The sequence below is a fragment of the Vicugna pacos genome, chromosome 23 (genome assembly GCF_048564905.1).
Source record: "Vicugna pacos chromosome 23, VicPac4, whole genome shotgun sequence".
NCBI lineage: Eukaryota > Metazoa > Chordata > Mammalia > Artiodactyla > Camelidae > Vicugna > Vicugna pacos.
Genome location: NC_133009.1, coordinates 28642388 through 28658102, shown reverse-complemented (window position 1 = coordinate 28658102; position 15715 = coordinate 28642388). Strand labels below are relative to the sequence as shown.

At 37.4% G+C, this 15715-nt stretch overlaps 1 protein-coding gene across 1 annotated transcript in view; it reads right to left on the bottom strand.

The window, feature by feature from the left end:
* Positions 1-15715, bottom strand: part of USH2A (usherin) — a 698253-nt gene that overhangs the window by 251042 nt on the left and 431496 nt on the right. The window contains exon 39 of the mRNA XM_072948735.1: positions 10110-10289. Within this exon, the coding sequence (XP_072804836.1) occupies positions 10110-10289 (180 nt within the window). The remainder of the gene's footprint in view (positions 1-10109; positions 10290-15715) is intronic.

The following is a 15715-nucleotide window of genomic DNA, read 5'->3' as shown; positions in this document are numbered from 1 at the left end:
CCACAAGAGGCTCATTAAAGAAGACTCCCCAGAGGGAGGAGACTCGGGGTTCAGTTACATGGAGTTGCTTGTAACAGATGTTCTGTGAAGAGACTGGAGAGCGGAGGAAACCCAGCTGACTGTCTTCACAGTGGGGCCAGTTAGCTGCCTCAGCACACAAGACACCACCACGCCTGCTGCCTTTTGCTTGGGCCACAGGTACACTCAGCATCCGGAACTGGTTACTCACGGTCCCTCTTCCTGCCCTGTTCAGGGAGACTGAGCGACATGCTGGCTCCCTTCCACTGGGAAGGCGTCTGGCCCTGAGAATGGGGCTCCTGGAGTCAAAGACACACGGAGCGCAGGGGCCCGCCCCCCCATCGCCCATAACTCTGTGCCCCAGCTATAAGTGCAGCACGGAGTCATAGATAAGATCACGTCATATTTTTGATTTGAAGGTATTTTAAAGATGACCTAGCTCAGTGGTTTTCAAACTTGGGCATGCGCTTGAACAACCCGAGGTTTGCGGGGGTGGGGGTTGCACAATTAATTAATAATCAAGAATATCATAGTGCCTGTTTGCCCACTGTTGTCACAGTATAGTCTTCATTAAGTGTTGACAGAACTTTTAGACTCTAGGTGCTCTCTATCTCTTTATAGCGATATGGTAAGGATCTTCTTGAAGATGTCAATGAAAGAGACTGGAAATACGGTCTTTACGTAGCTAAGACATATTAAGAACTTGTCTGATTTTTGTAGAAGTATTTATGCTCATAGAATTTTATGCAAGTCATAGAGTCCATCTATGATAACAAAGGAAAAAGAAGAGAATAAGATAATATTTTTTTTAAAAAAGCAAAAATTTCTTTAGGGCACTATAAGAATTCAAATAAAACTTCAAGTTGCTTTCAAACTGTAGAGCCAGGCAGACAGACGGGATTTTTTCAACCTTAAAGTTATAGATAAACCTTTATTCCAAGATAAAAAAAAAAAACAAAGGAGAATTGTACTTATTCTTTTCAAAAATATGATTTTTCAATATCAATGGAACTTAAAGAGATAGTATTTCCTACCCCTCTCCCCTGGTAAAGTAGAAGAAGTGTGATTAACTTTTTTTTTCTTTTGTTCTCTCTCTTGCCCCAGGATGCTCTAAAGACAGCACTTAATTGTATGTGAGGGCCTGTGTGTTTCTACACAAGCCACACGAGAGTATGCAAATGTGGGAGGCTGGCAGCCCATTGCTAGAGGCTTGTTGAGTCTATGGTAAGCACACTTCAAAGTCCCCTCCCAGTCTTCTCCAAGGCTCAGAAGTTAGTCCCTTTCCAAAATGTTTTTATAAGCGGGAAGTTCATTGTCAAGATGGTGAATACAGAAAGTGAGGAAAAATTCACAAGCTTTAAAACAGGAATGAATCCATCTCTCTGGCTTATGTAATTTTACACACACACACACACACACACACACACACACACACACCAGGGTAAATAAACTGTCAATTCTAAGAAGGTAAAGGTTTTCGTAAAAGGATTTGACAGCATGTTTAAGACAGTTATAAATGCTTGGGTTTTACTCTCATACTTGGGAGAAAGCACAGGTTAAACTAAATGGCCTGCTATGTGTTTTCAAGAATACACTGTTTTATTAAGAATTTAAATACTTTTCATTCACTGAATTTGCCTGCCTTATTACTTTGAATGGGTTGATTTTTCCAAGGGAAAAAGAGCAGCACATTTGGAAGACACACACAGAAGTAAAGCTATCCTAAAGATTCATATGAACGGGATGCGATATAAATCATGTAGCTTTTAATATGTTGAAGGTAAAGACAAACCATGTGTTTATGCAGTCGAATGCTGCCATTTTAAAGAATGCTGTTCCTCACAATTCTGTATCTTCATTGTGCCTTTTACCCTCTTTCCTTCTATCCTCTGAAGAAGGTAATATACCATCTTAGCCTTTTGTTTATTTCAATTTCTAACCTACATCTTAGTATTTTTTTTGATTTCTATTCCATTGCATTCTTTCCATTTTTAAGTATCTCATGGCCACTTGCAGCCTAAAGTTTCAGCTTACATCTTACAAATAAATCAAAGTGGATTCAGTGTGGATGAAAAATAGCAAACACACGCTGAGGGACTCTAAATTTGTACACTACATGCAAACTTTTACATTTTTGAGGAATATTAAGTTCATTTTTAAAAAATGCCAAAATAGCATCTTGACATTGTACTGAACAGATTTTAAAAGGCATAGCAATATTTTATAGTTGTCATTGCTGTAGGAAAGTGTAAGATAAAATTAAGCTTGAATTTGCAACCCTTATTTATTTATTTATTTATTTATTCATTCATTCATTCATTTACTGGCCTATCCCTGGTTTTTGACCTTCTAATTGCTCCTAAGTCTCTTAGCCATCCCGCCATAAAATGATACCATCCCCCCTATGGTTGGTCCATAGCACTACCTAGAGCCCGCTCCTCTTAGGTCTTAGGGTTTTCAGGTGAGATGAGAAAAAAAGGAAAGAAAATTCAGTTCTTTCCTTTAGAAACTGAAGGAGAAAGATAAGTTCACTGAGAAAGTCCTGCCGAAAGTCTCAGACTTAGCTGACTTCCAAATCAAATGAGGGCTATCCTCAATGATGTAGGCAGAGCTGTAACACTTAGCTTAAGAGAAGGATTTGATAGTCCTGTCCTACCCCTCCTGCAAAAGAGCCGAGGTTAGACTGCTCCGAGGGCAGATCAACATTCTGCTTCCTTTAAAGCATGTCCTTTTCCTTTTTCCGGTGCTTAATAGGTAATCTCTGGACCTATCTACTCTTAACTGACTTGCTAGGTCCATAAAAAAAATTTCCAGGTATTCTGCAACATACCAAGATGGATAGTCATCCAGTTCAAAGACAAAATTTTATGGCCACCAGTAGACTTAGGTGCCCTTTCCCAAACTGACAACTCCTACAATCATGAGAAATGATAGAGAGCAGGTGTATTAATTACTAAATTTTGAGGTGGATTTGGTTACACAGTAACAGATAACTGAAAGAGAATTCCAGTCTTTTATGATCTAAAAGAAAATTAATAGTTCGATCCATACAAAAATCAGTGGGGAATATATCATTTTTTAAGCAATATTATTAGGCAAAAAATATGTTACATTTTAAGAAGCAAACATTTCACTGAGTTATTCAAATGTATACTGTCTGAACAACTGTGATGCTTTCCTAGTTAGTGAAAAATGAAATAAACTTTCAATCCCAAGATTCAACTTTTTAAAATACATATTTGAGGAAAATTAGAAAAAGGTGAACAAAATATTTTGCAAAAAATTCAAATTCCTTTCTTTTGGCTAGCATTAATAAGATTATAAAAGCATGTATTTATGAATAAAAATATACATGCAGTGGAATGAAAAATAATCACAAAAATAGTATTTAATAAGTAGCTCAGTTTGAATAAAGAGAAATCTATTAAGAAAAAATGTGCTGCTTTTCTGCCCATAGAAATCCCAAGATAAGAAACGACAGTTTGATGTAAAAATCACTTGAAAATTATGATCCAGAGGTCATGGAGGGAGATATTTAAGCTATTTCCAAAGGAAAATCACTTCTCATCCTTCCTGCTTCATCATTCAATACACATCACCACCACCCCTGAGCAGGGATACTGGTCTGGTCATATTTATGTCAACACTCTAAGGGGTAAATGTAGGAAGGAATAGAGATTTAACAGGACAAAATTGTCTTGGTCTCCCCAGCACGTGTAAAAGACTGATTTTCACCTGCCTTCTCTCTCTAGGGCATTTTCCAGCCTTCAGAGGTACAAGGGTTATGCACACTCGACTCCAGTGTGTGTGCTAGGGTGGGGGTTGTTTCCTCCGTGCCACTAAGCAATGCTCTGGCACTAACTGGGTGTCTCATAATTCAACTCAATTCTGACACTGTCTACCGGGAGATGGCATCAGATTCCAAAGGTTAAGGTTTTCATCCCACACAACTGCCCATTTCCAGCCCCACTCCCTCCTTACCATCTCAGATGTCACTCACAAGCCTACACCATCACCTGTGCTTCTGACCAAAATGAAGATCTTGGTACAAATTCGATGTTCCAATGATCCTCCCAACTCAGGATGCCAGGAGAAAGTCAAGGTTGTTACCTGTACTTCTGACCAACCGGCTATAAATCAGAGGTTCCCCTGTCCCCTTTTTGGGTTCTGCTAATTTGCTAGAGTGGCTCACAGAACTCAGGAAACCCGTTAATGCACTAGATTATCAGTTTATTACAAAGGCTACAACTCAGAATAGCCAGATGGAAGAGAGGCCTACGGCAAGGATATGGGTAGTGGTACGGAGCTTCAATGCCCTCTCTGAACTAGCCACTCTCCCCAAATCTCCATGTGTTCACCAACCTGGAAGCTATCTGAACCCCATCCTTTTGGGTTTTCATGGAGACTTTATTACCTAGGCAGGCCTGCTTAAATCATCAGCCACTAGTGACTGAACTCAGTCTCAAGTCCCTCTCCCTTCCCAAGAGGTCAGTTGTGGGTGGGACTGAAAGTTCCAACCTTCTAATCACCTGGTTGGCCCCACTGGCAACCAATCCCCATCCTTAGGTGCTTTCTCAAGGTCACTGTATTAACATCACAAAAGACACTCTGATAGCTCTCTTTGCTTAGGAAACTCCAAGGGATTTAGGAGCTCTGTGCCAGAAGCAGGGACAAAGACCAAATATACATTTCTCATTATAAATCACAGTATCACAAGAGGCCAAAAAAAAAGTCTCAGTAGGAAAATAGCACAAAGAAAGTAGCAAGCACAAATATTTATCAAGACAGCGCTATGCTAAGCACGGTACATAACATTGTGTTGTTTAACCCCCTACCAGCTGGTAATTATCATCAAGCCCATTTAATGGATGAACAAACTCAGGCTCAGATATATTTGTGGATTTGCTCACAGTCACTCAACCAGTGGGTGAAAGAAGGGTGAAATCTAGGTTTGTAGGATTCCAAAGTCTATGCTTTTACAACGTGTCTACGTATTAATTCCACATGGATTCCACTCCTTTACTTTTATCCGTGTTTTGGGTTGGGGGGAGGTCAAAACAAGGAGAGAGAAATTAAAATAAACTCTAAAATGAACCACTCACAACCACTTTGACTTTCTCAGCACCAGCGTTGCTAATATCGCATCTTTGGAAAAGGAATACATTCCTCAAGCTTCGTATTTTTATGAAGTCTATAGATTATAATAATTCTCATCAATTTTAAGGTATACATGACAAATTATTTCCTGTCATAGAAAACTGGATTAAGTTCACAAACTAAGGTGGCTCTGAGCTCCTTTCACTGTTAAAATAAAGCAGTTCTGAAAAAGATAAATAGAATAAAATTATTTCTATCAGAAAAATAGAAAACTTTCAGAAAAAATCTGTTTCTAGCTCGTCAGTATGGAATTTGTCACTAATCATTTTAAACTATGCCCTTTTATGCTTCTTCTGTCTCTTTTAGCTTTCGGAGTAGTTCTTTGATGTAACAAAGACAGTTTCAGACAAGATTTCAGTTCATCTGGAAAAAAAAGGTTTAAGTCTGGAGGCAAAATGCAGTGTATTTAAAATTTATATACTCCATAATGCCTTTGTTCTGCACTTGAAGATCCTGCAAAACTTCTAAGCTCCTTTGCCTTCCTCCTCTAAGCTCATTTGTTCTTCCTTTGCTTATTATCATGCAGGGTGGCTTTAACTGGTGGTTCCATGGTTTAACTACATGCAGAGTCATGGCTGACCCTTTCTGATCAATTGCCAATCCATACAGGTTTGACTGATAAAAGAGACAATTAGATTTAAGCAAATTAAGGGACATCACCAATGTCAACCACTTATTAAACTGAATGCTGAGTTCTGTGCATACAAAACACTAATGCACTGAGCCCCATTAAGAGTTGAAATCCTAACCCCATTAGTAACTCCAGACCTTGAAGGGGTAAAGGTCATAAGAAAGTTTCATATTTATGGATTAACATTTGGATTCCATTTTTATTTTTTTAATTCTTTTCCTAGAACTCTTGAACTTGCACTCTAATGTTATTCAATAGCTCAGATTAAAAATATTCTTCATTTCTAAGAGTATCTTAGTGGTAAATATGAGCATTATGTTTTTACAAACAACGTAAAAATGTAGTAATTACAGTGATACAAAAGCCTGAGTACCCACAAGTGGGCAAGAATATGCTTCATAATTGAACGGAAAAAACAAAACAAAACAAAACACCAGACTCCGCCAGTTGACTAAATAATATTTCAAATGAATTTTTAAATTTAAAAATGTGTGCTAGTTGGGATTTGCCACTGTCCACCCACTTGTGGAGCTGTTGGTCTCATGATCTCATTTATCTTAATTTCTCTTCAAAATTTATCTTCATTTATCCTCAAAATAACTTGTATTTATCAGATTGTTTAATCATATTTTTCTTTTACTTTCTTTGGTCAAAGTTAAGAGTTTTATTTTATTTTATTTTGTGGGGAAGTAATTTGGTTTTTAAAATTTATTTATCTTTAATGGAGATACTGGGGATTGAAACCAGGACCTTGTGCATGCTAGGTATGCACTCTGCCACTGAGCTATAGTCTCCCCACTATAAGAGTTTTATTTTTTAAATAAGATTAAATTTATTAAACAAGAACTTCAATGAAATAAGGAGGATCTGAATGCGCAAACAAGGGTTTGAAATTAGATATTGTTGGACTTTTGTTTCCCAGCTTTATTGAGGTGTAATTGGCATGCACAAAACTGCACATCAATCATAATTTTTCTCATCAGAAAAATAGAGAAAGCTAGTATCAAATAAGGCATTTCATAACCATTCACTAAGAGATAAGGTACCAGGGTAAATTCTTTGTGCTAAGTCCCCTTACCTGTCCCTTCCAAATTCCTATGTAAACCACTTCTGTTTTCCTATGTTTACCTAAGTAAAGTAACTACAATAGCGAAGGAAGGAAGCAGAGATGCATTAGTGCAATGTGGGTATAATTCTTACTTCCAATATTCCTGCCCTCCTTACAGTCTGGGCTCCCGACTACATCTGCATGGCCACAACGTTTCTGCGCCGGACAAGTGTACAGAGGCGGCCACAGTTCCCACAGCTGGCTGCCGTACGAGGTTGCTCAAGTAGAAGACGAGGCCTGAGTCAGGCCCAAGCAATGATAAGCTTACAATTTAAAGCCGGTAACTAGCTATCCTGACTGATTCATTTATTTACTCACTCACCAAGTATTCATTGTGCACCTACCATGTGTTAGGTTTGGTCCAGGCACTGAAGATAAAAATGTGAACAAGAAACAGTCCCTGCTGCATAGGATCTTATAGCCAGTGATGGGGACAGTCAATATAACGTGACTGTACTTGGGGATACAGAAGGGCCCTATCTCAGCCTCAGTTGGTAAAAGATGACGTTCCGATGGATCGACTTTCAAAATGAAACCTAAAAATTGAATAGGATTTGGCTAGATCAATGGGTAGAGGAGGTTTTCCAGGGCACATTTGATAGCAAACATGATACAGGAAAAAAAAATAAGCATTTCTGTTTTGCCCAAATTTTCTATCTTACGTTTTTAAACTACACTGAAAAGAAAACACAGTTAAAGGTGTTATCATTACAAATCTTGTGTAATTCCGCATCGAAAGATACTAGAAATTCGACATCACCATGAAAGAGATCTAATATTGAAATCAAGGAAATAGCAATCACGATAACAACCCAAATATAATGGAAAAGTAAATAGCATATAGAATCTTCTCTGCTCATAAGTCGGTTCGCTTTCGTACATCGGTTCATTTATTATTCATTTCGGTATGAAACACAGTTCGCTGGACAAAGGCATGGAAGATTTCTTTAATAACTCTCAGTACTAATTTAATTCTACTTAAACACACATATTCTAGTGAATGCCACATGCTTTTCAGCATGATTTTATGTGTAAATCAGGATAATATGTTTTCAGATCATTAAGTAAAAGGAAGCATGAACTAAAACCTATTTAATCAATGAGGTATCACCTTTAAACTGCCACAAGGTCATAAAAGAGATAATTTCAAAGCTATAAGTTTCCTAATTGTAATCAACAACAATCTAATGATAAAAAAAAAAAAGGACATCCTACTGGCTGTAATAAACTTGAGCAAATCACTGTCTGTCTTTGAAGACATTTTGTTTCCTCTTCTGGTGAAGGGCTATCTCCCAAATTCCGGATTTCTGAGTACACAGAGTGAATGACTGCACTGTGCCCAGAGCAAAGGCCTTCGGAGCCTTATGGTAACGACACGGATAAGCATCCACAGAGCGGAGATGAAGATAAGACTCAGCACTTGACTTCAGTCCTGCTGTACCACCATGAAACAATATTTAGTTTCTTCCCGTTTGCATACTATTAACGCTTCTACTAACCCACTGACTGACAGATTCACACAGCGTACACAGAGTTAGCAATGGGAGGCTGCTGTGTTTAACTGACTCATAGACACACACACCCCTATATGTTATGATCAGACCACACATTCCTAAACACATGAACAATGAATTAAATGTACAATTAATTAAATTTACAAAACAATTAAATTGTTTTATGAGTACCATGTAAATTTCTGTAAATTGCAAACTATCCAAATCAGAGTAAGTACCAGAAAATGAATACGTAACTCAAATACTCCACATATTCTGTTAAGACGGCATTACTATGTAACTGAAAGAAATCTCCATTAAAGCACTAACCACTCTTCAATATCTAAATATGAATAAAGGACATTCCATAATATGGTACGGAGTCATCACAAATTGCTATCCCTTCCATCATACTGGGTTACAGTAAAAACTGAAGATACAAATATTCAAGGTTTCTTTTTTTTTTTTAATTTTGTTGTTTAGCTTTTTTGGTCTCAATGCTTAAACAGGCACCAACCTAAATTCAATTTCCTTTTTTAATATCCGTTCATAAATACGCAACAGAGTTGATCAGCCCCCAAAGTCTCTCTCAAGCGTTCTTTTCTTAAACAATGTGGCTTCCGCCATTTAGAGTTGCAAACATTTTGGTAAATATCCATTCATTAATTCTTATAACATCATAAAGGGTAGATAATGGCGAGTCGCTTTTATGACACAGCAGGTGATGGACATTTTTCCTTGGAGGAGGGGTTCCATGCAAACTGTGGATTAATGCTCATTGTCCTCCGGTGATGAGCCCTTCACTGCTCTTACCAACTTTGTGACTGGAGAGGGATCTATCTAGCCCTGCAGATCGCTCTGAACAAGACAGTGTGACATTACCCTTTAGCACAGAACACACCGGCCCCTAAAGTTGGGCTGCAAGTGGACAATGGGTGCCCTGGGTCCTTTTCCTCTGCTATTTTCAGAAAACACACATTTCTAAATACTCAGCTGAGAATCAGGGCCTCATTATTTTGAGGCATGCTTTCCGTTCCAGGGCTGTACATATTAATCTAAGAGAGTTTTCTTCCTAGTAATTAGTTCCCATAAACAGTTAAAACAAGGGTGGATCAAAATAATAATTCTGAGTAAGTTAAGTCCATCTTTTTCATAGAAATAGTTAAAACAAAGACAGCCAGACTGTGTCACATTTCACATATGGAAATAACACCATTGAATCCTAATCATTAGGACACAGTGGTTTTCCCGTGGTGTGAGTCATTTTTCTATTCTATTACCTTCACTTTTCCCTTTTTTGGTCAAATTGAAGGTTTAGATATACATCTAAACTAGTTCTCCAAAAAGAACCAGGAATGAGAATCACTTGTATGAGAAAATTAAAGTTCAAATTGAAAATATAAATTTTGAAAGTAAATGAAGTCTCAGACAAAAAAAAGCATTTCCCGATCTCCCTAACAGGCATAAAGCAAGAGGTATGTGTATATACACACGAATACATGCAAACACAGTGCGGGATGAAAGTGGTCTCAGGAAACATCAATAAAAGGGGCTCAATGAGACAACAGCCCAAACAACCAGAAATAAAGGTGAGACTCTAAGCTCTCAAAACATTAATTCTAACAATAAACAAGGTGTTCAGTGGAGACAATTCTAGGGCATTTATATTCATTTAGACAGCCAACGCGGTTCCTAGACTTACCTCCTGGCGGCATTGCGATCATTACAGGGTCACTTATCAAGCTGCCTTGGCTATTTGACGCGTTCACTTGCACACTATAGTTAGTAAAAGGAACCAGTCCATCAATGGGCACCCACACGTTGGTCTCTTCACGGCTGTGCATGATTTGCGTGCCATTCAGGAGAGTATAGTTATCACCTGCTGATTAAAAAAGAAAACTATTTAAATTAGTGAATACTTAAGGACTCTTTCCTATTATTATTTGAATATTTCCTTGGGTTTCTAAATATACAGAATGATATAGCAACACCATGAAATATACAAAACTGTACAGAAATACCATGAAGTACACAGAACTACAAAGCAGTATCATAAGAGGCCGTACAGTGCTACTATCAATATGCATGCTTTTATTTTACTATGTTGTGAACAAAATTTATCTGAGTTAATATTCTGTTCTCTAATCTATTCAGCACAGAGCTCAAAATAACTGGCCTGATATTCGAAGATAGTATGAAGCTTAATCACAAGCATCATGCATATAAGTACAACTACTAGGCAGGTACAGAAATCAATCACTTAATAGAGTGTTTACAATTGATTGAAGCATTTTGTTTTGTTTTGTTTTTCTGCTTTTGTTTTGCAATCCTTGAATTTTCTTTGGTGTGCGGACTGGAAGGAAACCACAGTCTTTTCCGCCAAATGGAATGATTCTGGATATAAATATTACACTTGCATGTGTGTCATATATTTTATTTATTATCAGTTGGGATCTTTTCTGCTCATTTTGCTTAAGAGGTGAGCTGGCTGCTTTCTATCCAAGCAGAATTGGTCTCTTTAACTCAGAAGTGGTCAAAATATCCTGAAAAGCAACTAGGGATGGGAAGTAATGTGTCTACTTTGATCAGAAGATCTATTTTTTTTTAACTCTCTGAGAAAACGCAGAGGCTGCCTCGCTGTATAGAAGAATCATCTTCAATGTAGCATTGCCAGACCCCAACACCACCATCCTTCCAAAACTTCAGCAAACCCATTCTCTGATCTTAGCATGTCTAGGATGTAGGAAAATATTGCTGTCCAACAACAGTGTTTTATTTCCCTCTCCTACACAACTGTGTTACTTTCAAGGTTAGGAAGAGTTGGAAATTAGACAACATAAGAATAGGGCCATAACTGAAAATTCTATTCTAATATTTATTTCACTTGCTACATTAGATGTTTTCCTGAAAAGTTTACACAAGGCAAATTTTCCAAAATATTGCTTACTTTAGCAAAATTTAGCTATACTTAAAACACAGAAAAAAGAATGACTAAGAACAGTAATATTCATTTCAAATAGCCTTCTTCCTTTGCCAAAACACTTTTTACTATATGTAACTTCACTCTTTCTGCCTAAATGCTACAAATATAGGCAAATCAATAAAAAACACACAATGTTGGACTTCAAGGGAAAAGCATATTTGTAAGATCTCTGGATACTGATGTAATATTTACTGATTAAATGTTTTAAAAAGTGAAAGATGGCCACCAAGAAAAGTGATCGTTCACTATATAGTTGACAAAATGTAATAGTTGCGGTATTATATTTTTACACAGTTTAGTAGCAGAGTATCATGCAAAGGAAAAGTACATAAATTTGGCGATCAGACAGTTCTGCATTTGCACCTGTCCTTGTCACTTAAGTAGCGTGCTCCTTGGAAATTACTTAATATTTCTGAACCTCAAGTTTTTCCTCTGTGAACTGGGAATGATAATACTTCTTTGATTACCATGTTATTATGTAGGTTCAGTGACATTTCTTTACAACAGATGTTCATCAATAGGAGCTGGGAACGTTACTGTTTCTGCTATAATCCACGCACCTGATACATTCTAGACACATGTTTAGAACAAGCAAGTGATTAAGAGTTATACACTCTGTATTTTACTTTCTCAGTTACCTACCTATTCCATTCTTCTCCACCTTCACCCAACAATGTATTATTAATCAAAACTCTAAGCTTTTTTAGTTAACTAAACAACACTGATCTCATTCACTACCACTGGGCCACTCATTGTTCCATTAGGTTGTACTTCAAACTCTAAAATCAATAAAGGTCAAATGATGAAAAGAAGACTTCATATCTAGTTATGAGCATTTTTATCAAATGTTGGTAAGGCAGATTAAAAACTTTAAAAACATACAACATTTAAAAAAAGATATTTATAATAACTTTGGGTCGGGGAACTTAGCTGAAAATTTTATTGCTGCAAAATACACAGGCAGTTAAGTGTTTTTTCCATGAAGAGAAGAAATCCCTAGTTCGAGCAAGAATTTATTACTCTGAACGTGAAATTGGCACATCCAAAGGAGTGGTTTGTACCAAAGAGAATAAATGGTACTTATGGGCTAAAACATGAGACTAATAGCTTCTATTCATTTTCAGTAAAACAAGATAAAGATATATCCACAGCTTAAGAATTGCTTTAAGTTCCCCAAACGGAAGTAGACACTGCAGATATATATGTGTAACACATACGAGCAAGAAGCTCTGAAACCTGCAAAGTAGCCCTTGATAATTTCTCTACACGTTGAAAAGACATTTCCAAATTGTGCTTTCATAGGTTCTTCACATTCGGTCAACTTGATTTGACAGATTTTTGAGCTCCAACTGCATGCAGGAAGTAGACTTTGCTAGGTGCTGAGAATAAATATGCCCCAAATGAGTAAGGCACAGTTCTCGCACTTAGGAAACTTGGTTCAGATTAATATGAATCCCTGCTGACCACTGTCTAAGAAAAATTGCATTATCCACATCTGAAGATCTTCTCAAGTTCCCATAATGTCTAGCTCCTCGAAAGCATTTTCAGCTAGAGCTGAAATAACTACTGCTATTGTTAATGCCCAGCTGTAAAATTTCAAAAAGGTCAGGTTATCCTATGAGACCCAGGCAGATGCTCTATTACCTCCAAAGCAGTATAACTGCACATATCTCACAAAAGATGGCAAATTGTGGAACAACAATAAAAGTTACAAACATAAGCCAAGAGAACACTGTTTTACAAATTTCAAGCCAGGTACGGCTATAAGATCAATGAGTTAACAACCATGATTATAATATTGGTGGGTTTTTTTTTTCCCCTTGTACTTTGTTTGTTTGTCTTTGAAGCAAATTTCTAGCTGTAAAACAAACACTCTTGCTAGCTCTGAAAATAGCATGGCAGGGGGAAATATATTAAGTACCACTTTATTCTAAGTTTCCCAGATAACATTAATACATGGTAATTATACAATTAGTTGTAACATTAAGTTCTAGTTATAGAACAATGATTACTCAGTAATTATAAGAAGTATATAATTACTCAATAATTATGAGAAGGATGCAATTACATAACCATTTCGTTCAGCTCAGAAAAGAACGTGTACATCTCCAGGAAACATGCAGCTGAGTGAGTCTAATGATCTCTCACCTCTGCTCACACACAGCTCAATTCACAGACCTGGAGCAACTGACAGGATTTCAGCCCTCGATGAAACTCACAAATGTCCAGATTCAAAACCAAAACAGGATCCATTCTTCTTCCTCTCATTCCCCAGGGTCTTCTTCCTCTCACTCTCCCCACCCTCTCTTTCTTCCTTGGAACTTTACCAGTTTGGGCTCCCAGATATTGGGGGAAAAAATCTTACAAAAGCAGGTCCTCTGATCCCTCCTCTTAAGAAGGTTGTGCTTTACCACTTCTCACTGCATAAACTTTGTTTTCAGTGGGCTGGAAAATGCAGCCCCGTTGGTTCAGCCTCAAGAATCAAGCTAGAAAGTGCTAAAATGATAAGCATTTCCTATCACAGGTGACCACTCCTGTCTAGCTGGCCTCAGTGCTGACCCTATTTGTAAGTATAAGTGGACGGTGCAGGCCCGGTTAAGATGCTGTGTTCTGGAACCACAGCTCCCCATCACTCACCCCCCGGCACTGTGACTTTGGAGTCCCCTCATCCATCTTCTCTGGCTGTGCTCTGTGCCATCGAGCTTTAACTAGGGATTACACTTAAACTCTTTGCACAATGGGATGGTCTAGTCCTGTGTTCCAGGGCTCACCCATGTCAAAATCTCCTGGGGATACTTCACAAACATTAACACATCTGAGTTCCACCCTAGACCTACTGAAGGAGAGTATCACAGGGTACCAGAAATCACATGGTGATTCTTCTGAAGCATGCAGAACTCCTGATTTTGGAGCTATTTAATCTATGTTCAAGCTGGTCTTAAAGTAATGATCAAAATTCATTTCCTCTGCTTGCAAAAATAATTAGATCGCATTGGGCATCCTTATTAATGATGCATTGAGATTCTAGCTTTGGGCTGTAAAATGTTTACTCTATTAGTGAAACAATGCATCTTTAGACAATATAAAGCTACCTTTTAAACCAGACTGTCTTTACAGACTACAAAATCGAGTAAAGCTGTTCTATAAGAAAAATTCAAATATGCGTAAAAATAATTTTAAAATGAATAAACATTACTGTACACCTGAGAACAACCACCTAAGAATTTCTGAATTAAGTATGTCCTGCTCTCTCTGTCTCTCTCTCTCCCGAGAGGATGCAGGGGAAGGAAGGATTCTTTGTATACTGGCCAATATCTTGCATCACAAGGAAAACACATATTTTGTATAAATCATGTAACATTTTAAAACAAATTCCTAGATGCTGTTTTCGGATATTCCACATTCTAAAGCATTTCCAAAAAGGTTAATTCATTCAGTCCTAGTTTTCTATTTTATTGGAAGAAAAAAAAGTATTAAATGAAGAAACAAAGTTAAATCCCATAAAACCCAACAGATTTCACATGTAAGGAACTTCTTCAGTTTCAAACAGGAAGACCAACTATAATGTTAACAACAGGAATACCCATTTCTAAGGCTAAAATCTTACTTTTCATGTTCTTATTTGCTGAATAGGTAGATATTTTCTATGCAATTATTTCTTTAGCAATAACCAACGTAAATAGGTATTTTCACATGTATGATTTGGAGATGCGTGAATGACTGCTGTTCCGGGAATGCCATCCTGTGGGGTTTCTCTAGACAGAAATAACATAAATGGGTATTCCTTCCCATTCTTGTCATAATCATTGTCACAAGAATTTTAATGCACCATATATTCCATAATTTTTTTTTCCTCTGTGCTGTACTGCTCTGACCTTTTCAATATTCTATAATTTGACTGGCTGGCCATTTCAGTTCTCTCCTTTTTACAGCCTTATTAACTTGTGGGAAAGAGGGGAAATGAACAACCAATCAGAATACATAATACTGCAAAGGTCAGCGTAGTCTTGTAAGTATCATCACACACAGAAGGCCGTACGCTAGGCATTAACATCCTGATATCTTATTCATGTGACAGAGATTGTAACAAGAACAGAAAATGGCACAACATGAATCCATTCTCATGACAAAGATTATAACGAGAAATGACAGCAAACAAACCAAACTGATTCTTGTTACCTTGCCAGGGTTTTACATGTCAGACCTGGTCCTGGGTAGGTTAGCCTTTTTCTGAATCCAATTACATCTTAAGGTAGAAAAGGTGCTAACTAATTTTTGCACTTCTGGCTGTGAAAAGAAAATGCTGTATTTTTTCCTGTATTGGG